This window comes from Mus pahari, chromosome 14 (assembly GCF_900095145.1).
Source record: "Mus pahari chromosome 14, PAHARI_EIJ_v1.1, whole genome shotgun sequence".
NCBI classification, from domain to species: Eukaryota; Metazoa; Chordata; class Mammalia; order Rodentia; family Muridae; genus Mus; species Mus pahari.
The window spans coordinates 4,439,851-4,465,751 of NC_034603.1; the positions used below are offsets into that span (position 1 = coordinate 4,439,851).

At 47.3% G+C, this 25,901-nt stretch overlaps 1 protein-coding gene across 1 annotated transcript in view; it reads left to right on the plus strand.

The window, feature by feature from the left end:
* The window catches only part of Slit3 (slit guidance ligand 3), a 582,461-nt gene that overhangs the window by 526,902 nt on the left and 29,658 nt on the right, over positions 1-25,901 (plus strand). Inside the window, exons 22-28 of the mRNA XM_021213834.2 lie at positions 769-840; positions 1,426-1,497; positions 8,654-8,725; positions 10,138-10,301; positions 12,965-13,089; positions 19,255-19,352; positions 25,110-25,249. Of these exons, the coding sequence (XP_021069493.1) occupies positions 769-840; positions 1,426-1,497; positions 8,654-8,725; positions 10,138-10,301; positions 12,965-13,089; positions 19,255-19,352; positions 25,110-25,249 (743 nt within the window). The remainder of the gene's footprint in view (positions 1-768; positions 841-1,425; positions 1,498-8,653; positions 8,726-10,137; positions 10,302-12,964; positions 13,090-19,254; positions 19,353-25,109; positions 25,250-25,901) is intronic.

Genomic DNA, 25,901 nt, shown 5'->3' on the forward strand with positions numbered 1-25,901 from the left:
GATAAGAATTGATCAGGAGGCTGAATGTGGTGATGCAGGATTTGCTGAAGGAGATGGAGGCAGGAAGATCACAAGTTCGAGGCCAGCCTGGGCTATACAATTTTTAATGGTGGTGGTACACACCTGTAATCCCAGCACTCAAGAGGCAGAGCCAGGCAAATCTTTGAGTTTGAGGCCGGCCTGGTATGCAGAGTTCCAGAATAGCAGGGCTCCACAGAGAAACCCTGTCTTGAAAAAGACAAAATTGATAGAGGAAAGAAACATACTAAAATAAAGAAAAATGTTTTCTTATGTGTATGTTTTGTTAGAATAGAACATAGACATGTAATCGAATGATTTAATCATTGAATGAGTAAATAAATGGATGAATGAGTAGGCTATGACAATGTGAATGGAAAAATAACATCTGGATCAGTGTATGCATATGTAAATGGAGGGGTGGGAGAGGGATAAGTGCACAGATGAGAAGGTAAGTGGATAACTATGAGAATGGGTAGGCATACAGATGGGTAAGTTGAGGTGAGCAGGCATATGTCTAGACAGATGACCAAGTATGAGAGGGAGTAATAGGCAGGTGGGAGAATGGACAGATGAATGAGTGCGTGGATAGATGGGTGTATGTGTGTGTGTGTGTGTGTGTGTGTGTGTGTGTGTGTGTGTGTGTAGTAACGCATGGGTTGATTGATGGGTGGCACACTCACATGATAGCTGTGGGCTCCCTCTGGTGCTGCTAACAATATCGTGGCTTTTCTGTTTCTCTTTCCCTAGTGACCTGAGCAACAACAGCATCAGCATGCTGACCAATCACACCTTCAGCAACATGACCCACCTCTCCACGCTGTGAGTAGGAAGACATTTCATCTTTAACCTCTGTGGGCATGGCCATCTAGTCTTGGAGCCCCAGTCCTGGGTACCTTGTCCCAGTGGTCCTCATGGCTTTGGCTGTCCCACTGAAAGGCAGACCTTAGTCATCAGGGGATGCCAGTTGGAGAGGTAGGGGTCTGGCAGATGGAGGAACGAGAAGCTAATTACCTCTGAAGAAGGCTGTCTTTGGAATGCCTTCTGGGATCTGTGCATGTTCTTTCCCAGTGGAGGGTTTCCTACACAATTATATTTTGCTCAGACCCATTTATTTCCCATTAGCACCGCACGTTGTAAGCACACACCATTTGACAGTGGAGGGAGGTGGTAGGAAAGCTGATTAGAGAGCCAGTCTGCTGTGGAACGTGGGGGTGGGGGAGGGGGCAAGCTAAGGAGCTTCATGGAGTAGCAGGAGGTTTCTCTTCTCTCTGCGTTTCGGTACCTTTGTCGATATATCAAGTCAGAGAAGTTGGAAGAAACATTTGCGTTAATGGGTCCACTGTGTAAAGAGTGCACCCACAAGAACAGGGGCAGTCATCAGCCTCACATTTCTCTTTTCCACAGGATCCTGAGCTACAACCGGCTGAGATGCATCCCTGTCCATGCCTTCAACGGGCTAAGGTCCCTCCGAGTGCTGTGAGTCACTGGGCCTGGGGTCAGCTTAGATAGTACTGGGTAATAGAATGAGGTGCACAGAGCTCTCGCTTCCCACTGTCCTTTGGGCACAGCCCATTCAATGCCACCTACTCAGTGGGGTAACAGGAATGTGCTCCGAGTGAGGCATTTCTGAGGTTCAGCTGCTCGGGAGCCTTTAGCTAAGCGCTTACCCCTCAGGTCTGCACTTGGTTGTGTATCAGATAGGCCACCCTCCATCCCACCCCATGATTAGGGAACTGGGGTACGCTCACCGGTCCTTCTCCTTCCTTTTGAGCACAGAGTAGGGCTCTGTGATGAGCAGGCTGCTCGTGAGTGCTCGCTCTGACTTCAGAAGGGCAAACACCCTCTGCAAAGACCCAAGATCACAAGCTGGAAGCCCATAAGCCATCCAAGCTTGAAAGGTTGGCTTACAGCATTCTTGTTCAAAAACCAAAAGTTTTAGAGCTGGATGTGATTGACACACATGTGTAATTCCAGCCCTTAGGAGGCTGAAGCAGGAAGAATGAGTTCGAACCCAGGCTAGACTAGTTAGTAACTTTGAGTCTAGCCTGGACTACTTAACAAGATCCTGTGTCAAAAGAAAAAAAAAAAAAGGAAGTTTTAATACGTTGCCAGCATTGAAGTATCCCCGACAGACCCTGATTTACACATTCTCCTGGGAGATCTAGCGCCTGGGCCGTACCTGCTCTCTTCCTGCTAGTTTACAGTCAGGGTTGTACACTCTGTAGCCTCCACACTCATGCACACACAGAGATGAGCTGCACACAAAGGCTAGAGGGGCCGCAGAACCCTCCTGATTCCCAAGCACAGCTCTGCCCCAGCCTCTCTGTCTTCTCAACCACAAAAATCAGATGATGGTGCTAATCGCCTTCCTGGTTAAATGAGATGCTGTGCCTAAAGCACATAGCACAGCTCTGGCTACTGCCAGTGTGGAATAAATAATGACCTGTTATACAGGTCTCAACGGGAGCTGGAGCGAGAGGACACTATGCAGCTCCAACTCTTGGTCTGACTCATATACCTTTCTGCCTTGCACTGTTTTATTGATAAAGAAAGATGTCATGGCTTGTTCCTTTGACTGTCACCTGCCCTTGAGGGATCTCCTCCAGATAGAGATGTCACCTTGCTCTTAAACCTCACACCCATTTATTTCCAGCCTGTCAATATTATAAGAGTAACCCCCGTATTTGAAAGGGGGAGGCCTGGCCATTCCTTCTCCTGATCCTTTACAGGAGTACTGTGAACTTGAGAGGATGTTGCCCATTTTAGAGATGGGGAAACTGAGATCTGGCTGATGAAGTAACTAGCCAAATCTACTAGTCATGAGGTAACTGAGTCTGGCCTCTTGCCTCAAAGCCATCAACAAACAGCACCCAGCAACCTGGTCCAACTCCAGAGGCCCTGGGCTGATGTGATTTATTAAGACCTGCAAAACACCCATGTCAGCTACAGCTCCTGCCACATGTCATCTGCACTGTTATTAAAAATCAATTCTCCAGAGGCAAAGAAGTGCCTGAGCTGACAGTGTGCAATCTGTTACTGTCACTTACCTGGTAGCCACTTTCTCCAGGGACTTTGGGAATGGAAACGTCAGTGAAACCATTTCCTTGTTTCCAAATGAATGCAGTGGTGGATAGGTTGAATCCACCCAGCCCAAAGCCGGAGCAGCTCCCCACTACACTGCCTGCCAGCCCCTGTCCATCCCAGCTCCCAATCTGCCATCCATTCAGTCTGACGCTTCTAGGGGTAGGTTAGATGGCAGGAGACAGAACTGCCGGTTTTAATTGGATCTCTGTGCTTGGGTTTAAGACTTGGAGTCACTCTGCTGGGGATAATTCAAAGAATCTGAAAGAGAGAAATAGGTTTTCCCTGTCCATCTGTCTGTTTCCCAGGGGTATTTACGGCCTGCCAGGGGCTTCCCCCCTGTGTGTCCTACCCCAACTCCACTGCCATCACGGGGTCTCTGAGTACCTGCCTGCATTCAGCACCAGGGAGCTTGCTTCTAAGTTAAGAGTCAGCAGGCTTTAGCATGATCATTCTAGAATTAGTGGGTCTTAAGGATAAAACCAATCTTAGAGCCTCTCTCTCACTCCAACCATGCACCTCAGTAGGGAGCAACCATTTTCTGCATAAGGACCAATTCAGGAAAAATAACAATGTTTATGGGCTACATTTTTATGATATTTGTATCCTTTCTTCTTGTAATTGCACATGTAGGAATTTACACTGCAGAAAAACCCAAGATGAGGGAAAGGCTCTATAAATCTGTGTCTTTGTTGCATTGTTATTTTTAACCTAAATTTTAAATATTACCTACTGGGACACCAATGGGGAGATGTATAAAGAGATTATGACACAGCGAGTCAATGAAGTGCAGTTATTAAAAGAGATAAAGATGAAAACTAGAAGCAGCGTGGGAAAGGGCTGACTACTTAGCGATTGTGTGGGAAAGGAAACTTAATTATATCTTGTAAACATTGACACCTATGAACAGAGACGAAAGGGAACAAGGTTTCCAATACTATCAGCTCCATAACAAGTAAGAAAGGCTGGAGACTGCTACATAGCGACAATTTAGAGAGTTGAGCAAAAGGTTGGGGTTGCCTGTAGTGTTGTGTTGATTTATGTGTATTACTGTGGGTGCATATGGACTGCAGCATGCGTGGAGAGGTCAGAGGACACCTTGGGGGTTGGTTACCAGCATGAGGTAGATGCTCCTCCTGTTCATGGCTGTGGTCACCGGCTAGCAGGCCCTTGAGCTTCCGTAGATTTTCTTGTCTCTGCGTCCCATCTTGTATAGGAGAGGAAGGATGACAGATAGTGCTGCTGCTGGCTCTAAGTGGGTTCTGGGTATCTGGACTCAGGTTCCCACACTCATATGTGAGTGCCTTGCCCAGTGAGCCACCCCCCTGGCCCCGGTAAGCTTATTTTCAACCAGGAATTGCATTAGCTATAATGACATTGGAGCATTTGTATATTCTCCTCGAGTTTCTGAAAGATTTCATTATGTTAGTGAAATCTTCAAAAATAATGAGAGTGCCATAAATGGTGCTGTTTAAAACAAAGAGAAGGATAAGTATGAAGGTTTAGCCACAGATAAAACCAACAAGGCTACAGAAAGACAATAAGAGACCTGGAGGTGGGGTGGGGGCGTGGTGTGTGTGTGTGTGTGTGTGTGTGTGTGTGTGTGTGTGTGTGGTGTGTACATGTATCTCTGTCTGCCTCTGTGTATGTGTGTGTGGGTGTGGATGTACATGTATATGTATATTTCTGTCCAACTCTGTCTCTCTCTCTCTGTCTCTCTCTCTCTGTGTGTGTGTGTGTGTTTACCTATATATGTCTGTCTATGTGGCTAACCATGTGTATCTGACTATCTCTGTCTGAGTGCCTGTCTTTTTCTCCCTCTGTCTGTCTGTCTGTCTGTCTGTGTGTATATGTATGTATGTCTCTGTCTCTCTGTCTCTGTATGTGCCTGTGCCTTTTTCTGTCTCTGTCTCTGCCTCTCTCTCTGTCTCGCTCTGTTTTTGTCATTCTCTCTGTGTGTCTGTCTGTCTGTATGTATGTATGTATGTATGTCTCTGTTCTCTGCCTCTGCTTCTGGTTTCTCTGTCTCTGTCTCTGTCTCTGTCTCTGTCTCTGTCTCTCTCTCTCTCTCTCTCTCTCTCTCTCTGTGTGTGTGTGTGTGTGTGTGTNTCTGTCTCTGTCTCTCTCTCTCTCTCTCTCTCTCTCTCTCTGTGTGTGTGTGTGTGTGTGTGTGTGTGTGTGTGTGTGTGTGTGTATTGATGAATGAAACTCATCTCAGACACCAATACAGGGTGGTCAGGAGCCCAAGTACAAAACATTGTGTGAGGAAAAATGTATTTTTTTTTTCTACTTCGCTTTCAATGTAAAATAGCTAGCAAGAACATTCTTGTGGGCATTCTTGTCCTTCTTTGGGGATCTGCACACTCTTTGGGATCTTTGCCCCACACAGAGTCACATGCCTTGTGTGTATGTGTGTGGTCCTAAATGTCACTCCCCAACCCCACACAGGGCCACCTGGAATCATTTAGGACAGGGAGGGCTGCTCCAGTGTGGAGACTGCATCTCAGTTGTCCTTGTAAATCATAGCCCATAGGTCTGCAGGTCTGGACCTAAGCAGCTCAGCTCATAGCAACTGAGAGCAGGGCGGGAAGCTACCCCAGCCCAAGCTGGTGTTGGGTCTCTCAGGGTTTTTCTATTAGAGCTTCATGACCCTGAGGGGGTGGGCAGCCTCCTTCCTAACTGACCTACCATGGATCTGCCAAACAGCAGGCAACAGTGAAGGCACTCTTGTCAAGAGCAGGCTGGGACCAGTGTGAAGCAGGGAAAGCAGTGTCGCTAAGCACACTGGGAAGAGATGAGCACTACCTGGAGGACCACTCCTTCCTGCTGTCCCAGGTGCCCCCAAGTCAAGGACAGCTCACATCTGGCAAATCACACCAAGAATGCATTGGCACGAGGATGACCATGGAGGGCTGTCTGAGGAGGAAGGAGAATTCTGGATCATTGGTTCTCAACCTTCCTAATGCTATGACCCTTTAATACAGCTCCTCATGTTGTGGTGACCCCCCCCCCACACAACCATAAAATTTTCTTTGCTACTTCATAACTGTAATTTTGCTACTGTTGTTAATCATAATGTAAATACTTTTTTGGAGATAGAGGGTTGCCAAGTGGGTCGAGACCCACAGATTGAGAATCGCTGGTCTAGAGTGTAGCTCTGCATGCACAAGGCTCTGAGTATTTCCCAGGAGAAGCGAAATTGAGCCCTTACCAAAAGCAACAGGAGAAACCCCTAGCCATTTCCCCATGACTGTAACCCTCAGGTCTCACCCCAGACCCAGATGGTCGGACTATGAAATGTGAAGTTTTACTCCCTTATTAGCATATACTAATCACACACAGCAGTGGGCTTCACCATGACATTTCCAAGCATGTACATCATATGTTGTAATCATATTCACACCCCATTTTCTTCTTGTCTGCATACCACTCACTGGTCACCTTCTTCCCCACCAACTTCTAATTTCATGGTACTTTAGTTGTTCCTGTGATACAATGACTTAGTCCTGACAGGAGCGGTTGACCAGTAGTTCCTTGGTGTTACTGGAAAGAGCATAGATTGTGTGTGTGTGTGTGTGTGTGTGTGTGTGTGTGTGTGTGTGTGTGTGTGTAAATACTTTTAAACTTGTATTCTTTTCCTTTTGTATGTATTGTGTTTTGCCTGCCTATGTGCCTGTGTGAGTTATGGACAGTTGTGAGCACCCTGTTGTGCTGGGATTCAAACCTGGTTTCTCTGGAAGAGCAGTCAGTGCTCCTAACTACTGAGATATCTCTACAGCCCCTAAAGCTAAGGAGTTTTTGGTTTTGTTTTGGGTTTTTTAAAACATGAGCAGGAGCACCTGACCAGTGGCTATACCACTGTAGAAAGGTTTTCCCTCTCCGAGAAGCCTGTAGATCATCATGGAAGGATGGAGTCTCCAGAGGCCTTCCTTCCTAACTGTCAATGGCATATAAATCCTCAGGGATGGAGCCCCCACCCAATTCCCTCCCTGCCCATCTAGACAGAAAGTTGACAGGTCCAGTCAGTCTTGCTCAGATCTTATACAAGAAATCATTGGTGCTTTGAAGCCAAGAATATATCATTAGGATCCTGTCCAGAAGTTAACCACCTCCCCCGCTTCCTCCAGTTCTTATGAATTTTCTACACTCTCACAGATTTCCCCAAGCCATAGAAGGGGGTCATGCAGATGTCCATTTGTGTCTGAGCATTCAGTGGCCACTTCCTCTCAGCACTTTGGTAGTTATGTCACCACAGTTACCACTGGGCAGTACAAAGAAACTTCTCTGGCCAGTTGTCACAGCAGCACTAAGCTAAACTAAGTGTGGTTATCTCCAAGGCACTTTGATGGACACATCATGTCCACTTATAAAAACCAAATAAACAAAAAGACTACCACAATAGTAGATTCCCCCATGATGTCTCCTGCCATGGGGTTTTGGCCAGCCTTATATCACCAGACTTGCATTCCAATGTGGATCAAGCCTCAGTTCTAAGCAGAGCCTGGTCGGTTACCCCACACACACACACACACACACACACACCCCTGATTTGTTACTGTTTCGCCAATGGTCACATGATGCCTGGCCAGTCAGTTCTCTGGAACATAAAGTGAGTAGTGATCTCCCTGACTGCAGCCAGAATAGCACTGCCTGTCACTATGAGAGCTAGCCACTGGGGGAGGGCTTCCAGCTCAGTTCCAGCTTGCCTTGTCTATGCCCTGAGCCCTGAGCCCAGAGCATGTGGCATCTCCAGCAATAAAGACTTCTCTCCTAATTCTCATGGGCAGATACCTGTGTTGTTTGGGGTTCTTGGGCCACCAAACACTGGGATGTTCACTTAGTAACCTGTGGCTTCTGGGAGCCAATAGTACCTCCCACACATGATACCTCCATTCAGACATTTTATTTTTTTAAGTAAATATGAGGTTTCCTTATGACATTTTCATAAATTTTTAGTTTTGATTGACCTTGCCACCATCTTCTCTCTCCTGGATCCCAGCCTCCCCATTTTCCCTGTCATTCACCAGTTAGCACTTAGAAAACACTCAATTCTTTCTGCATAGTCTAAAACATGAACGTCACAATCTGACCACTGGTCATTCTCCTTTGACAATCAGAAACTGAGGCTCAAGAGAGAATAAGCCACTTTGCCCGAGGCCATACAGCTGGTAAGTGGCAGAGACAGAGACTGAAAGCAAGCAGCCTGGCACCAGGAGAGATGGATTAGCCACTGTCAGAACACTGAACAGATAGTGTTAGCCACAGTTGATCAAGCACAGAACATCTGGAGCTCTGATGGTTCCATTAGTCAGGTGTGGGAACGGAGGTCCAGAAAAGCAGCTTATCCCTGAGTCTCCCCCGGGTTCATAGAGTTTGAAAGTTCATCCTCTTCCCTGCTGAGCCCCCATTCCCTCCACCCCTGCTGCTGCTCTAGACAGAGCAGTATCCGTGCCCCTCAGCAATGGCAGCAGCAACTGATATCACAAACTGTGGCCCTGGGAACCACAGAAGGGTGGCTGGATCACACACTAACCTGTGCCTTCTCTCCCAGAACCCTCCATGGCAACGACATTTCCAGTGTTCCTGAAGGCTCCTTCAATGACCTGACGTCCCTTTCCCACCTGTAAGTAGTCCCTTCCTTAAGGTGCGTTGGCTCAGAGCATGGTAATGGAGCCCAGTAACCCACAAATGCTCGTCACTTATGTACAGTGAGATGGCATATGCATACAACAGCACACATTCTCCTGTGTGCTTGAAATAGTCTCTGGAGTACTTAAGATACCTAGTACAACTGTAAATGCTTTGTAAATAATGGTTATACTATTTCGAAGGTGGAATAAGGACCCAAAAAAATGTCCAGGTTTATATGTATTCGCTACACATGAAACTTTGAAAAATTATTTTTGACCCATAGTCGGTTAGTCCTGCAAACTGGAAACCTGAGGTTCAGAAAATGAAAGGGGCTTGTTTTGAGACACCATCTTCAAACTGTACACAAAGGTTTTGTTTTAGAAGCCTTCAAAGACATCTGTCCTGTCACACAGTGTAAGTGTTTGGACCCTTACTATGCCCTAAACACTTTTGATGAATTATCTCTTATAGTTTTTACAGCATTAAGGTGCTTTATTCCCTTATTTATGATGAAATTCAGACTTCAGAAAGTTAAAGCATTTTTCCTGAGGCTGCACAGCCAACAGGTAGCCAGCTCCGTGTTTGCCTTGACTCCGGTGGGCATATTATCAACCATTCTGTGTTCCTTTCTTATTCCACACAAAGAACTTGAGAGCATGAATGGTCGCTTCTCATCCAGCCAGTGAGACTTCAGATAGAGCTCAGTTCTCTGACTCCCAGGCCAGCCCTGTTTCCATAGCTAGCACTCTCAGGTAGTTCCCGGGTCCCCACCTCTGTTGGTAAGACGGTAAGACTGTATTCCTCCTCTGTGTACATTTTAATCCTTTCAATGTTGTGTACACAGGCTACAGTACTGACATGTATACATTCTATACATCAAAAGTAGAAACAGTAGAGAATAGGATCTTTTAAAAAAATGAATTGTACTGTTTTCTTCCCAATCGCCATAGCTCACCCCCATATCTTCAATCTCATCGACTTGAAGCTGCTTCCAGAATCTGGGTCTTGGAACAACTCTTGGGAGAGCAAATCTTCTAACAGACCCTTTGCCTGAGAGTCACATAAGGGGGTGGCCAGAGGTCTGGAATGTGTCCCTGGAGAGCCAGGACTGGAGGAGAGGCCAGGACAGAATGTCCCAGAGCATGGAGAACAAAGCCTCAGAAGTGGCTTCCATTGCTGAGGGGCACAGATGTCACTTAGGCGGGGATGGAACATCTACTGAATTGGAAATAGACTCTGGAAACTTTGATTTTTTTTTTTTTCTTAGTGGAGCTGTATCTTCTAGCGTGCACACCAGATTTCTCCAATTTAGTTTTAAAACCTTGAGTTTTTCAGAGAGCCACAGATGAGGAGGAGCCTGTGGGCCAGGCCAGGCAGGGCCTAACTTCCTCTTCTGCCTTCCAGGGCCCTGGGAACCAACCCTCTCCACTGTGACTGCAGCCTGCGTTGGTTATCGGAGTGGGTAAAGGCTGGATACAAGGAGCCTGGCATTGCCAGATGCAGCAGCCCGGAGTCCATGGCAGACAGACTCCTGCTCACCACCCCTACCCACCGGTTCCAGTGCAAAGGTAGGTGTCACCTGCCCTCACATCTAAGCACATGTGGCTTGCAAAAGCACAGCTTATCTCATGCATATAACATAGGTATGCTGTATATTTTATCTCTACTTATGATGCACTGTAAATGCCATATACAAAGTTGTTACATTGTGTTGTTTAAGGACTAATGACCAGTACATGATTAATAAGGGTAGTTTCGTTCCGGATATTTATGGTCTGTGGTTGGCTGAATCTTCAGATGTGGAATCTGCTTGTACGGGATCCATGAATGTAGAGGGCTGACTGTACTCATTGGCTCGTTCTCCATATGTTGGCTATAGCTGAGAACATCTCTAGCCTACATTCCTTGCCCAGGAATATTAGCATTCACATTGTACAGCCTCAAGATTCTTATGTATATGACTTTTAATAATGTTTACATTTCTTTTGTTTCTCTCCCTTGTGTGTGCATATGTGCAAACACATACCCAGTACAGTGTATATATGGAGGTCAGGAGACCACTTGTGGGAAATGGTTATGTCCTTCCACCATGTGGACTCCAAGGACTGAACTCCGGTCCTCAGGCTTTGTAGACCTTCACCCACTGAGCCACCTTGTCCCTGTACATATTATTTTTACTGGCTCATTATATCCACTCCTAAATGTTTACATGACAGGGTCTATGTTAGATGTGTTTTTATTCATCGTTTTATTTAACATATTAACATATTACTTATTTAACATATTAACATATTTTTATTTTTGTGTGTCAGATTAACTCTCCAACATTTTATGGGTAGATATCTATAATACCCTCATGTTAGATGTTTAGAGCAGCTAAGCCTTAAAGAGGTTGAACGGCCTCTCCCCACTGGGTTGAGGGTCAATCCCAGAGCCTTTCTCATCTTGATGAGCATCTCCCACTGAGCCACATCTGTATCCCAAACTAATTCATAAGAACACAACAATAGGACCCGACTCTCCCTACCTCTAGAACATGGGCCTCTGACCCTCACAGCCCTGCTGTCTCCCATCCCAGCCTACTTAACTGTTTCTTGGTTGAAAATCTTCAGTGTTTCCATTTTCCCTCTTATGGTGAATGCATGAAGATGTTGCTCTGTTAAACATTGTATCCTTAGATAAGAGCCAGAGACTCCAAATGATGGGCTCCAAATACGTAGTCTTCAAACAATTTGCAGAATTGATTTCTAAAATGGTTGATAATGGGCTCTGGCTCTCATTGGTTCCCCTGAGCGTCTTTTCCTTAGAGAACCAGGTTCCTTTGTCTTACTTTATAGTCAGAGTATCGCCTTTATTTTATCTGCCCTTAATTTTGAAGCATCCTGAATGTAATTTCAGCATCTATCTTGCATCTGCATTGAGCATTCGTCTGTTAGTGCCCATCACTCGTCTCCGAGAATCTCAATGTTCAGTTTTTATTTTCCCTTTCAAACTGCGCAGTGTCCCATGTGGCTGCTGAAAGAAAAACATTCCATTGATTTAAAGCTAATTTTAACTTTCTACTTCCTGCTTCTGAGACATCTGATCTGATACTAGAGGGACTCAAATAGCCCTGAAATAGTGGTGCTCAATCTTGACAGGAATCACCTGCAGAACTTTAAAAATCACTACTCAAGGGCAGAGGTTGTAACTGGGTAGAACTGCCTCACATATAAAGTTGGGTTGGATCCCCAGTGCTTGAAAAATAACACTGGTTCTGGGTCCAGCAATCTCTGAGTTACAGTCTAGGCATAGGATTAGGCTAGTTCTGACTTGTCCTTGTGTGTCAAGAGAAATCTCTGTGCCCAGGAACCCCTCAGTCAGAGGCAAGCACGGGTAGGTGGTTGCTCTCATTCTGATGTGAGCCTAAGCTGAAGCTATTGGTTTCAGAGCTCCCTGGGGCCAATCTGTTCATCTGCCTGCAAATGGTCACTCATCAGAATGACTCTCAACCCATCTACAGGTCGAGGACTATTAGCGCCAGGCTAAAGTTCTGATATTAAATAGAGCATATATGTCTCCATAACTCATGCTCAAAGCTATCTACAGCAGTAGACATAATCCCTTTATGCAAAGCTCTATGTGGGGACCATGACCTCCTTCCAGCCCTTACCAAAAACAAAAAAAAAAAACAAAAAACAAAAAACAAAAACAAACAAAAAAAACAAACAAAAAACAGATGCAATTAAAATTTCCATGGGTGACAAAGGCAAAGAGCTCCCATCAGCATCTTTCTGTGTGACATCATCACCCCTAAGGTCTTGAAGAAAGGCCCCTCCATGTGTGTGCCTTGGCATCCTTCCTTGGCTATTCTATGGGAAATGGCTTGGCAGGGGCAAAGGAGGAGAAGGTCGAAACAGAGCCTGTGCTGAGAACTTCCTGGACTAGAAGATACGCAGGAGGGCTCTAATTATGGCGCACTGTTTGCAGATTAGGACCCAAATCGGATCAGGCTAATTACAGTAATTGATTTGACTGCAGAAGTGCTTCTGTATGATGTCCCGCTGTGACTCTCACTCACTGGACAGTCGTTGAATTAATGGGACTCTCTCCAGAAGGATGTACAGCCTCAAGAGAGCCAGCGGCCCTCTGGGCCTAGAGGTGGGAGGGAGCTGGAGCAGAGGGGAAGGGAGGGGAGGTGCCCTGCTCAGAGAGAGCTGCCACCCACCCACTCTCCGGTTTTGTTACTCAGGGCCAGTGGACATTAACATCGTGGCCAAGTGCAACGCCTGCCTCTCTAGCCCATGCAAGAACAACGGCACTTGCAGTCAGGATGCCGTGGAGCAGTACCGCTGCGCCTGCCCCTACAGCTACAAGGTAAGGCAGGAGGCCCCGCCCACCACTCATGTCCAGGTTCTTTAGTTGTCCTGGCTGCAGGGAGAGGCCCTGTGCATCTGATGCTATGTAATGTAGCCTGGATAACTCTACCATTCACTGTAACCTACCCCTGCCAAGTGACATTTGCCAACAATATCCCTAGTCTCCTCCAAGTTGCCTACCAGACAGGGCCTGTGGGATCTTAGCAGGGATGCTAGGATGAGATGGAAATGCTACCTGTGGGGGGTTGTTTGTTTGTTTGTTTGTTTTGTTTGTTTGTGAGTCACAGGGAGATTACAAACCAGGCAATTTAAAAAATGCTCTCTTAGAAAAGGCAGCCCTTGAACCCAGTATCCTGGCTGCTATTTCAGAGAATAAGGGGATTAGGGACTCAAAGACTCAATGGTCTGAGGCTTCTAAGGTCACACACATAGTTGGCAAACCCAACAGAAAGATGGAGACTACCAGGTTCTCCCACCCATTCTATCAGAAATCCAGGCTACTTCCACGACAATCTTTACCCCCAGCGCAATCCACAAGAGTTACACTGTCCCCCTATAGACTATGAGTCAGGCTCTATGCTTGGTGTCTGGCTCACTCTTTCTCCTAGCAAACCTATGACGAAGGCCTCTTTTATAAGACTAGAAACCAGGCTTCTGTAGATTTGAGATTAAAACTCAAGGCTATACAGGCCAAATGCCAGCGTCCTGTACCCTGAAGAGGTTCCCAGATAGCCAGTGACTCACTGGGGTCAACAAAGGTGCGACTCAATGCTCTTCCGTGGGATCTGGATGCTCTGGACAAGCCAAGAGTCCAGGGTCTCCCGTAGCCCATCTTGTGCGTCACCTGCACAGGCTGAGTGTCAGGCACACCGCATCTGCATCCGTCCTCAAGGGACTGGGCCTGGACAGTAACAGGCTTGAAAGGCAGTTTCCAGGGGACAGCTACCTGGTGGCTTTCTGCACTTCTGTCTGGCTACTAGCAGATGGTGTCAGAGTGCCACCTATGGGCCTGGAACCAGAAAGCCCAAGGACTCCTTTTTAAACCATCTGTCCCTGAAGCTTAAATGTAGCCTAGAGTCCAAGCACAGAGATTGCTCAGGCACAGATCCAGTGAGCCCTGTGCATATGTGTTCAGTGGAGGGGAAGGCGTCTCAGGCCCTGGAATTACAGAGAAGCATGTGTGCATTGCAGCGTTGCCATGCACGAGGTGACTTCACTCCAGCCTTCTCATCCCGACACCAGGACGCACCCCACAGGTCGGGAGAAATTGATGGGTAGTCAGTGATGTGTGCAGTATACCTAGGAGAGGACCCGCTGTATGGGAAGTGTGTGATAAGCTGACACATCCCCACCTTTACCTTCCCTCTTGCAAGCTGCTCCGTCCCTCATACGGAGAGTGAGATTAGCCTATGGTACACGGCTGCTTTTCATTTGGAACTCGGGTCACAAGTGTCAAGGATTTTCATATATGTTGCTACACTGCCTTGGGAAAGCAGCGTTTTCTAAGGATGCATAGCCATTGCTGTTGGTCTTCTGCAAGGCCTGAATGAAGTCATTGGACTGTGTGATCTCGGCATGCTTAATCATCCAGAGACATCAGTCTTTATCCTCATTTGAAAGGCCAACTAAGATTTGTAAATACTAGTGCTTACCCACGCTCTACCACCTCCAAAGCACAGAACCTTAGCACAAAGTAAAAACAGAACCCAGCCTGGTCTAGTGACTGGCTCTCCCTAAACTTTTCACCTGTAAAAGGAAGCTCTCCAGCTCTCTGGCCTAGCTGTAATAAAGCTAAAAACACATCACATGTGCCCTTCGCCTACCCCAGTGCCAGCAAACATGCCCCATGGCTAACAATCTTGCCACTGTTCTTGCCACTATATATATATATATGATTTTTTCCCTATTACTGGGCTTCACGTACACGTTCAGTGCTTCCAAGAAGTACTTCCCAAGCCTGCATGTACCCTCTGATTTGTGAGAGCTGGGGTCAGGCCTGAGATGGTGTATATAGCAAGCTCCCAGGGGCTACCCAGGCTACTAGTCCAAGGACCACACTTTAAGCAACAAGGTCCCTGAGTGGTCCCCCACCCCATCTGACGACGCAGAGATTCCAGTGAGGGAGCTGCTCCTAGGCTCTTTTAAAGGAAGCCACTAGCCCAGATTCTGTCAAAGAGGGGACATAAGGTGGGATGGAGAACAGAGGGAAGAGGACCAAGGAACATCCCAGTTCGAGTAGATTTGAACAAAATGCAGCAGAAGAGAATTGAATTGGGCTAATTAGACACACATAGGAAATGGTGATTGCTTTTCAAGGATGTGTAAGTGACAGAAATCTTCATCTGACGTCCCAGTTACCATGTTTTCAAGCAGTGGAAATGCCTCCTAGATTTCTGTGCTCAGCCTAAAGGTCTAAAAGAGATCCTACATACCACAGCACCCTTGGTATGGGGTGGGGATGCTGCCTGTGCCAAGTGGTATTTGCAAGAACATCAGAGTATACAGGCCAGGGCTAGCGGGGGGGGGGGGNCCCATTGGATCTTTTTTGAGGTTCTCTTATTCTGCTCTTCATAATTATCTCTATAGTACCACTGCCATGCATGCATGCACCCCTGAACTATCTAGCATACTCAGCCCTGCCTCAGAACCTAGTCATGGTCATCACTGCCACTGTCTTACAGGGCTGCATCACCTAAGGGGGACCTTGAGAGTAATGTGATTTACAACGGTAATTCATTCCGCTTGAGGCAATAGAGATTAAGCATCCCTTATATGAAATGCTTGAGACCAGAAGCAACTCAGATTTCAGATGTTTCCGGATCTTATAATACTTGCATACGCATACTAAAATATCTTGGGGCTGGAGACCTGAGTGTGGGTCCCAGAACCCATGACAAAGCCAAGCATCGTGATGCTAACTTATCATCTCAAAACTGGGCAACAGAGGCAGGCATATGGGTAGAGCTTGTTGACCAGCCAGCCTAGACAAGTGGTCAAGACTCAGGTCCCAGTAAGAGACAGGCCACTGAGTTAACTCCGTGGGCAAAGGCACTTACTGTACAAGTCTAGTGACATAAGTTGGATATCCAGAACCCATGGATATCCGTTGGTGCCAAGAGACACTATGACCAAGGCAACTCTTAGAAAGGACATTAGTTGGGGCTGGCTTACAGTTTCAGAGGTTCAGTCCATTATCATCATGGCGGGAAGCAGGTAGACATGGTGCTTGAGGGGCTGGGCTTTCTGCATCTTGATCCAAAGGCAGCCAGGAGGAGACTGCCCTCTGCAGGCAGCCAGGAAGAAAGTCTCTTCCTCATTGGGCAGAACCTGAGCATAGGAAGCCTCAAAGTCCACTTACACAGCAGCACACTTCCTCCAACAAGGCCACGCCTATTCCAATAAGGCCACACCTCCTAATAGTGCCACTCCCATGGGCCAAGTGTTTAAACACATGGGAGCCAAATGTATTTACCACATTGTAAAGGAGGAATAAAAGGACTAACTCCACAATGTTATCCACTAACCTCCACAATTGCACTGTGGCATACACCACACACACACACACACACACACACACACACACACAGAGTAATTTTAAGGTAGATGACACCTGAGGATAACTCCTTAGGTTGACCTCTGGCCTTCACATGCATGCAAGTATAGACATACACACACACACACACACACACACACACACACACAATCTCACACATGCTCTCACACACGCTCACACTCAAAGATATCTAGGAAGTAGAACCCAAATCTAATAATGAAATTAGCCTGGTTTATATATACACGTAGGCTGTCATTGAAGGCATTTTTACTATACCCTCTGTCTTAGTCAGGGTTTCTATTCCTGTACAACATCATGACCAAGAAGCAAGTTGGGGAGGAAAGGGTTTATTTGGCTTACATTTCCAAACTGCTATTGATCACCAAAGGATGCAGGACTGGAACTCAAGCAGGTCAGAAAGCAGGAGCTGATGCAGAAGCCATGGAGGGATGTTCTTTACTGGCTTGCCTCCCCTGGCTTGCTCAGCTTGCTTTCTTATAGAATCCCAAACTACCAGCCCAGGGATGGTCCCACCCACAAGGGGCCTTTCCCCCTTGATCGCTAAATGAGAAAATACCTTACAGCTGGATCTCATGTAGGCATTTCCTCAACTAAAGCTCCTGTTCTGTGATAACTCCAGCTGTGTCAAGTTGACACAAAATTAGCCAGTACACCCTCATTTGGACCATGACCTGAAATCAAGGGTAGAATTTTTTCCACTTCTGGTGATGTATCAGCACCCAAATGTGTCATTTACTTTGAATTCCTGGATTAGTCATACTCTACCTCACTCCTATTTCACGGAACATAAAAACAAGGTCAACGAGAACCGGTCATTTCCTTACAGCATGTAGCAGCCTGCCTAGACTCAGCTCCAATCCACTCCACTCCAGAGGCCGGGTTTTCAGAGGAACAGGCCAAATGGTCCAGCTTAGAGGTGCCTGGTGCTGAATATGTACTCAGCCGTCTGGGCTCATCTGTTGGCCGCCTGTTTCACTAACTGCTGTGAAGTCTCAGGTCTATTTCCTTCTTTTCCAAGTCTGCCTTCCCTATCTGATGAAAGGGAGTGTAATGACAATTGTACCAATCTCACAGGGTTCTTGGGAACATTGTATGTGATCATGAATATAAAACACTTAGCTTGAAGCCTGGAGAACGTGCTCAATGCCGTGCGTGAGAATTCCTATTACACTTTACATTCCAGACACTGACTTTCAGAAAGCCAGCCCTGAGTCACTGTGGCATGGGGCGGGGGGTGGGGGGGTGGGGGGGGTGGGATCCAGATAGTTCCTCAAAGCACACATTTCTTCTCACTCTCCCCTCTCAGAAACCTCTGTGTGGGGGATGGACTCACATAAAGAACCAGACAGACAGGGACTCTGCCTTCCAGCTACTGGAGAGGGGCCTGAGGCTCCTACAGGCAAGAGCGTAGGATACCTGTGGGCCCACAGTGGAGGCTCTCCTGGCCCAACGCCTCAGGCTCAGCTGGCAATAAGCACACAGCCAAGAACCCCCAGCCCCAGGCATAGTCACTGTCCCAGTCATAGACACTGGCAGCAACAGAAGATGGGACAGGCTCTTCTCAGGCAGATGGTGAGCAGGTGGCGGTGGCAGTGGGAAGGCTCCCATGATCACCCTGGCCTGGCATGCACTCAAGTCACTGAACCCATGGCTCAAATCTATATACAGCAGCTACCTCCCCAGCCCTGGTGCTACTGGGTCCTACAAAGTGCAGCTTGCATGTCCCAAGTATAGGGTCTGTGTCCCAAGAGAGAAGCAGGAGCCATGGGGGCAAGAGGATCCCTGGGATGTTAGGTTTAGTGTCTACAGTCTGGGCCTTGAGGTCACCCACTCAGAGCCTTTGTCCTTGTTCCTTCTACCTGGCATAATCGTCCCCACCCGCCACTCACTGGCTCCTCCTCAGCTCGTACCCTGAAGAAGATCCTATGGAACTCTGCCTCATTCCCAACGATTGCAGTTCTTAGTCTGGCCTGGCCTTGGACTCACCTTTGGAACTTGAGAACAAATGCAGACAGCAAAGCTGTACTACAGACCAACCAGCCACGGAGAAAGTGGGGGGGGGGGTCCCTTTATAGAACTCGGGTCTACAGACTATACCTTACTTCCCCCTGCTCCTGGTATGGACTATATTTAAACCTCAATAAAACAGATAGCAATGCCATCTGCTAGCTTTTACAGAAGGCCTACTATGTGCCAAGTGTGTGCCGTAATGCACAGTGCTTCCTTCTGTGAAAGCTCCCACGTAATTCTCAGGGCAACCCTGTCAGAGGTTAAAGGTCTGGTGCCCATTATCAGTCAAGAAGAGGGGAGGCTGGAATCGAAAACTCACTTGGACTCCCAGCCTGTATTCATGCCAGCAGCTTAGGCCAGAGACGCCTGTGAACTAGGGGACTGGCCATGCTGGAGCCTGAACTCCGCCTTCTCAACACAACCTCCCCTTCTCATGAGGAGTGAGTGACCAGGCAGTGACTCGCTTTGTCTTTATCTCAGCTTCATCCCAGAGGATGCTGGGAAGTCCCTGGGGAATCCTGGGTCATAGCAGCCACCAAAAGCCTTGCTTACCAGACTTCTCCCACATCTGTTCCTCAGGGCAAGGACTGCACCGTACCCATCAACACCTGCGTCCAGAACCCCTGTGAGCACGGAGGCACCTGCCACCTCAGTGAGAACCACAGAGATGGGTTCAGGTAATAGCTCAGCCCTGACCTTCCCTCTTCTTAGAGAGCCTCTGGGTCAGACTCCTTATGAGAGAGATACCAATGCGGGAAGTAAGGTCCCTGCCCTATACAAGAAGCCACTGGGGTGTCAAAGGATGAACTCTCTCCCCAGAGTCACAAAGCACTGGTATAGGCTTTGAATCTATGTGCCAGCCTCCACTCCCAGAGCCAGCTCTCCATGTCAGGCTGCAGATGCTGGCTAGAGTCAGAGAATGGGATACTGGCCAAGAAACCTGGCCACCTGGGCGATCCCACCACTCCTTTCTGTGTCACAGATAATAACAGGGGCTACTGTTGTCACGTTCTGCATGCCAGGTGGGAGCTCTTACATCATCTCTCCTAAATCTTCTCACACCTGTACTGGGGGGAGGGGAGTTCCTATGTGCATTGAGTGGAGAGGAAACTGGGACCACGGGCTCTGTCACATATCTGGCTCTGGTCCCTGAATCTTCTAACCATGTTTCTAGTCCCTAAGCGGTTACTAAGCGGTAAGACATCCTGGCCCATCTGTCTCCCAGCATCTTTCAGGTGTGTAGTTTCCCCAGCTGTGGCCCCAGCAGAAGCAGATCACTGGAAGGGGTCTCCCACAGCACATCAGTTGGGTAGTAGCCCCTTACCAAAAGATGAGACCTTGGTGCCAGACAGGCTCTGGGCAACATCAAAGCTCAAACTGCGCATCATTAACTTATCAAAAGCCCTGCAGCCAGGGGCTGCTGTGTGGTCTGGGTAAGAACTCTCCAGAGAGTCCAGCTGGCCCCTGTATCACCCTACCGAGCCAGCTCCAACCAACCAGGACTCCTAAAAGGAGGATCGCAGGCACTGTTCCTGTTCCTGCCTGGATTCAGCCAAACCACCCGCTTCTCCTGTTCATCAAGAACAGCCAGCCAGGAATTGTACTCCCAAGGTGAAAAATGTGTTCTGCCCCACTCAAGCCTGAGGCAGGAAGCAGAGCTTCCCTGGTGGTGACTGTGTATCAGGGGCCTGCTTCACACTCAGTCTTGGATAATTCTCATGTGAACTAGAACCTTAACTATGAGATATATAGGGGATGATATGTCTGTGTGTGCTCCCAGGAGGAGCCACCTTCTGCTGTAGTATAACACTACGGCAAGCAGAGACACAGTAGGGGGCTTATGAAGAATAGCATCCTCTCCAATCCTGAGTCAGTTCCTTAGGGATTCCCAACTACCCAGACAGGGAGGCTGAAAACAGTGGAAATATTCTCTCTACCGTTCTGGAGGACTGACACCAAACCAGGGGTATGTGCAGGACCCAGTGCAAGGCGGCATGACTCCCTGACTAGTCGTGGATTCTGCTTTACTGGAAGTCTTGGGCAACCCAAGGTTTATAGCTCATCATCCTAGCTCCAGGCAGCATCATCACAGAGCAGCAGCGCTGTGTCTGTCTCCCCATAGTGGGCCTAACAACAGTGGTTCTCAGCCTGTGGGTCGCAACCCCTTTGGTGTCAACTGACCTTTTCACAGGGGTTGCATATCAGATGTCCTGCATATCAGATGTTTATATTAGTTCATAACAGTAGCAAAATTACAGTTATGAAGTAGCAACAAAAACAACTTTAGGGTTGAGGGTCACCACAACCTGAGGTACTGTGTTAAAGGGTCGCAGCATTAGGAAGGTTGAAAAATGCTGTCTTATGAGGATGCCATATTGAATTAGGGGTCTGCCCTCATGTGACCTCAATGAATCATCATAGCTGCATCAGCTCCATTTCCAAATAAGGTCACATTGAGGTCCAGCGGAGTAGTGCTTCATCCTATCCTTTTAGGGGACCACAGTCCAACACACACCACCTCTAAAGTGTCAGAATTCCGGAAGCATCACCTGCCTTCTCCACTCAGATGTACTGTATCCTGCTGCATTGCTGCTCACCAAATGAGCAAGGGCCAAGGCTGAAGAGGTAGCTAGGCCACAGAGCATTTCTGCAAAACTTACCTGTCAAACAGACGAGCCAATATATAAATTAGATGATAGGTAGGGAGGAAGGGAGGGAGGGAGGGAGATAGATAGATAGATAGATAGATAGATAGATAGATAGATAGATAGGATACATACAACACACATGCATGCTTGCAGACAGACAGACAGACAGACAAGGCTTCAGGGCTAACCACACAAGAGAACAATGAAAGGAAGATGAGGCTTCAAAATCTGAACAAAGCCCTCACTGCTAACTCACTGCTCCTGGAGTCGCCCTGGCTCAGGGTTCTCAAATCATTTCCATTTGTTACCCTGTTTTGCCCAGATTATTTTTATTCAACCCAGGCTACGAAAGTATATAACAAAATGTCAGGACCAGAGAGAAGGCTCCGTGGTTAAGCATGCTGGCTACTCTTCTAGATGGCCTACACTTGATTAACTCTATGGTAGCTCACAGCTGTCTGTAACTCAGTTCCAGTGATCTGACACCTTAAAGTATCCGTGGGTACTACGTGCACATGATACACATAGATACATATACACACATACATACAGGTAAAACACCCATACACATAGAATTTTTTTAACCTTTTAAAATATTTGAAAACGCCATATTCTTTTATACCTAGGGTATAAAAAGAATCACAAGTTTATTTTTAAACAATTCTTAGGTATATATAATATATATCACCATTTCTTAGACCAGCACTTTGCATAAAAACGTGGTTCAAAATGACAGAAGTATATTTAGGACCATTTCAGAAACTGTTGGAAATTCTATCCTGAACACAAGCCAACATCCATGTAACAGCTTTTAATGACATTCAAGCTCCCAGCTCCAGTGGCATTTTTTAGGGTATTATTTATTCCTTGACAATTTTACACATGTATACAATGTATCTTGGTCATATCTAACCCAAGTAACCCCTCCCACTCTGCCCAGATTTCTACCAAGACATCTGCCTTCCAGCCTCGTGTCCTTTGTTTTTAATAACCCGCTCGGTCTACTGCATGCGTACGCATGGGCAAGGGGCCATCCACCAGACTGTGGGCGGCCTACCAACAGCCATAGCCCGGAAGAAGAATCACCCTCCACCGAGCAGCCATCACAGCTAGAAGTGTCTCCTCTCCCGCCCATGCTGGAATGTTGACTGGCCTGATCTTATGCAGGTCTTGTGTAGGCAACCATAACTGCTGTGCATTCATGAGTGGAACAGCCATGCCACTGGAGAAAGACCGTGTCTTACAGCACTCATTACCACCCTCCGGCTCTTACATTTTTTCGACATCCCCTTCCTTGATGAGCCTTGGAAGAGTTGATGCAAATTATGTCACATTTGGAGCTGAATATTCAGTTATCACTTATACTCCACCCTTGACCACCCAACTCTGATAGTAGCCCTAATCTGCAGATATAAACATAAATATTAAGAGCCATTTGACAACATGTCCCGTTAGCAAAACAACAGAAGTAAGTTCTATCCTCGAGCCTATGACTTCTGAGCCATGGACTTTGGCCCAGGTGTGCATTGTCCAGCGGGCATTCCCTCCCATGAAGTATTCGTCAGCTCCAATCAGAAATTGTTTACACACATAACAGTCATGTCACTTTTACACCTATGTCACATCTTGTCTGGAAGATCAATATTATAGTATGGAACACCCATCATGGGGTAAACTCATTAAAAATACTTTTCTCCCTCAGTATCCTACATAGAACCCTCTGGCATTCTGAAATCTAGTCAATAGAGAGAAAGCTTTTCAGTCAGTTGTAGCTTGATTTCTTTATGTTCTACAACCAAAGTGTCAAGCAGCGATTCTTAAAAAATTAAACACTCTGACACAATGCAATCCAAAGATATACCAACCTGATGAGGAGCGACGGTAGGAAAATATTAAAAGCCTTTGCTATTTTAGTTTTAAAACTTCATTAGTATTTACAGTTCTGTATTCAAACCATTATGTTTCCATAACAGTAGAAAACTGCACGTGTACAATAAAAATACTGAAAATTCATAGCATACAAACGTCTCCAGTCTGTGCAGAGGTGTTTCTGCAGCATGGCTTGACAGCGCACATGGAGCAAAGGGTACATGCATGCTCAGAGCCGAAGCTGCAGAGAAGTCTTGGGATGTGGCACCAGCAAGCACTGCCAGAAATGCCTGGGATCCATTATGCATTGGATTTTTAATTAAATGCTGGCCTGTGTTCAGAAACCTATGACTGTTGCCAGAATTTTCACAATCCCTACATTCAGGGGCAGGATCCCATAAGGGGGGTCACAATCCACCATTTAAAAAGCTTTCTCCTAAGAACCCCGTCAAGGAACCTGATAAGGACAGAGGAGACTTTGACATCCTCCCCACCCTCTCTCCAGCCATTAGCAACATCTACTCTGTTGACCAGCCATCATGTCTGTCACCCCTGCCAGGCAATCCCAAGACCCCAGAAAACCCAAGGAATTGGATTTGGGGGAAAACTAACACCATTGTTTAAGGTCTTTGAGTACCTGCCCCTGTGTAGCTATAAAGAATTGGCCCTTTTCATGATGTCCTGGGTCCATAAGAGAAAGGGGAAGAAGACGGTGTTTTCTCTGCCCTATATGAGCTCAACCTCAGAAGTCTGTAGACTTTTGTAGAAAATGTGACACAATTTTCGAGTTGTAAGTAAACAGGTAAACTAGTGTTCTGGGCCCATGAAATTGACTTTCTCTTAGCTTAGTTTGCTTTTTAATCCATTTGCAAAATCAGAGCTGTCTCCAGGTAGAGGTCTGGACTTCAGGTCTACAGCTGGAGGGCTTTCATGGACACCCCTAACTCTGCCCCTCACTCTCTGACCAGAACTTGGGCCCCGAAAGAGGGAGCTTCATGGAAGCGTGTCATCAGACACTGGCTCCCTCCACCCCTCAGCGCGTCCTAGCCCCTGGCTGCTTCGATGCTGCCCAGGCCTTATCTGTGTTTTAACCTTGCATAGCCACTTCTAGGAGTGAGGTCTGGTAGGGATGGTGTGGGGAGAGGTAATCTCCAACAGAGGTGCCACAGCGGAGGCAAGCAACGCACCCGCTGATGGATGTCCTTTGATATACACGCACAAAGCGTCCTCAGTCTTGGCAGGAGAGAGATCCTCCCACTTCATCTGCTCAGAAGCTGGGGGCCGGGACCTGACGGGGATAGCGGAGACGGTTATACATATTGGTGGTTTTTCTAGAACTAAGTGACTTCGCATTGCTGTGTGCCCTCCACTTGTTTTCTACCTTCCTTAAATCTCATAACTACCCAAAGTCAGATCTAGAAAGTGCCAGCACAGAACGCATTCCCGAGATGCCTAGTTACAGAGCCCGGGCCTTGACAGAGACGCCCTGTTTACCCTTCAGAATAGAAAGGCTGCCTTAGAATGAAATATTATTGCAGGTGTGGGGGCTGCTTTTCTGGCCAACTCCTCCCATAGAGGTTGAAACGGGGGTGGGGGTGGGGGTTCAAATACAGTTGCAGGGATTTAAGCCATGTCCAGGAAACTACTTCCAGCTTTGAGGGAGGTGTAGAGGCCTTGCTGGTACAAAGCAACAGGCAAGGTAGAGAACGTCACCTGAGCGACAGTAGCTAGACAAAATGACCTTGTAGGTTCCTAAATGTCTTCCTCCTTGGGTCCCCAAGTCTCAGTGGCCGTTGTGTCTCAGACCTCCAGCCACAAGAAAGACCTGACAAATTGTGTTTTCTACCCCCCCCCCAACACCTTTCTGCCTGTTCCCTGACCCTGGAACCCCTCCCTTCTACACACGCACCCCTAAAGCTGCTCCTGCCCCCTGGGCTTTGAGGGACAGCGGTGTGAGATCAACCCAGATGACTGTGAGGATAACGACTGTGAAAACAGCGCCACCTGTGTGGATGGGATCAACAACTACGCATGCCTGTGCCCGCCGAACTACACAGGTACGGACATTGAGGGGCGAGCCCATGTTGGGGTGTTTTTTGAGGTCGAGGGTAGCATTGAGAGGATACAATTTTCTTATGAATGTCCTGGTAGGAGGAAGACCCCCCCCAGCTCCTCTCCGAGAGAGGTCCCCCCAATTCCCTCTGTGTTGCTTGTCCCTCTCGTCCATCTTCACCCTGACCCAGTAAACCTCTAATTCCTCCCCACTTTAGAATGCACTCACGAGGCTCTCTCATCTGTCTGTGTGATGCTTACCTCCACCCCCTTCACTAGGAGCCCCGCATGTTTGACGCTGGGCAGAGAGATGCTTTTACCCTCAGTGTCTGGATCTGGAAATCTGCCTTCCAGACACTCTACCAGGAACTGAACAAGACCCAGCTCCTTCTCGTAAGAGGCTTAAAGGTCAGGCCAGGAAACATGAGCATCAGGGAAGAAGTCTGGGGTGGTGGGAGGCCATAGTGGTCTCTTCAAAGCCCAATGCCTCTGTCACCTACATCCACAACCCCTCCTGAGTATAGTTAGATATACCTTTAGCTAGGGAAGCAAAATGTCACCAAGTGATGTAGGCAGCCTGCTTTGTGACAAAGTCAACCTGAAATGGCACGACCCAGACTGCACCTCCATGAACTCTTTGAAGGGTCAGCCCATAAA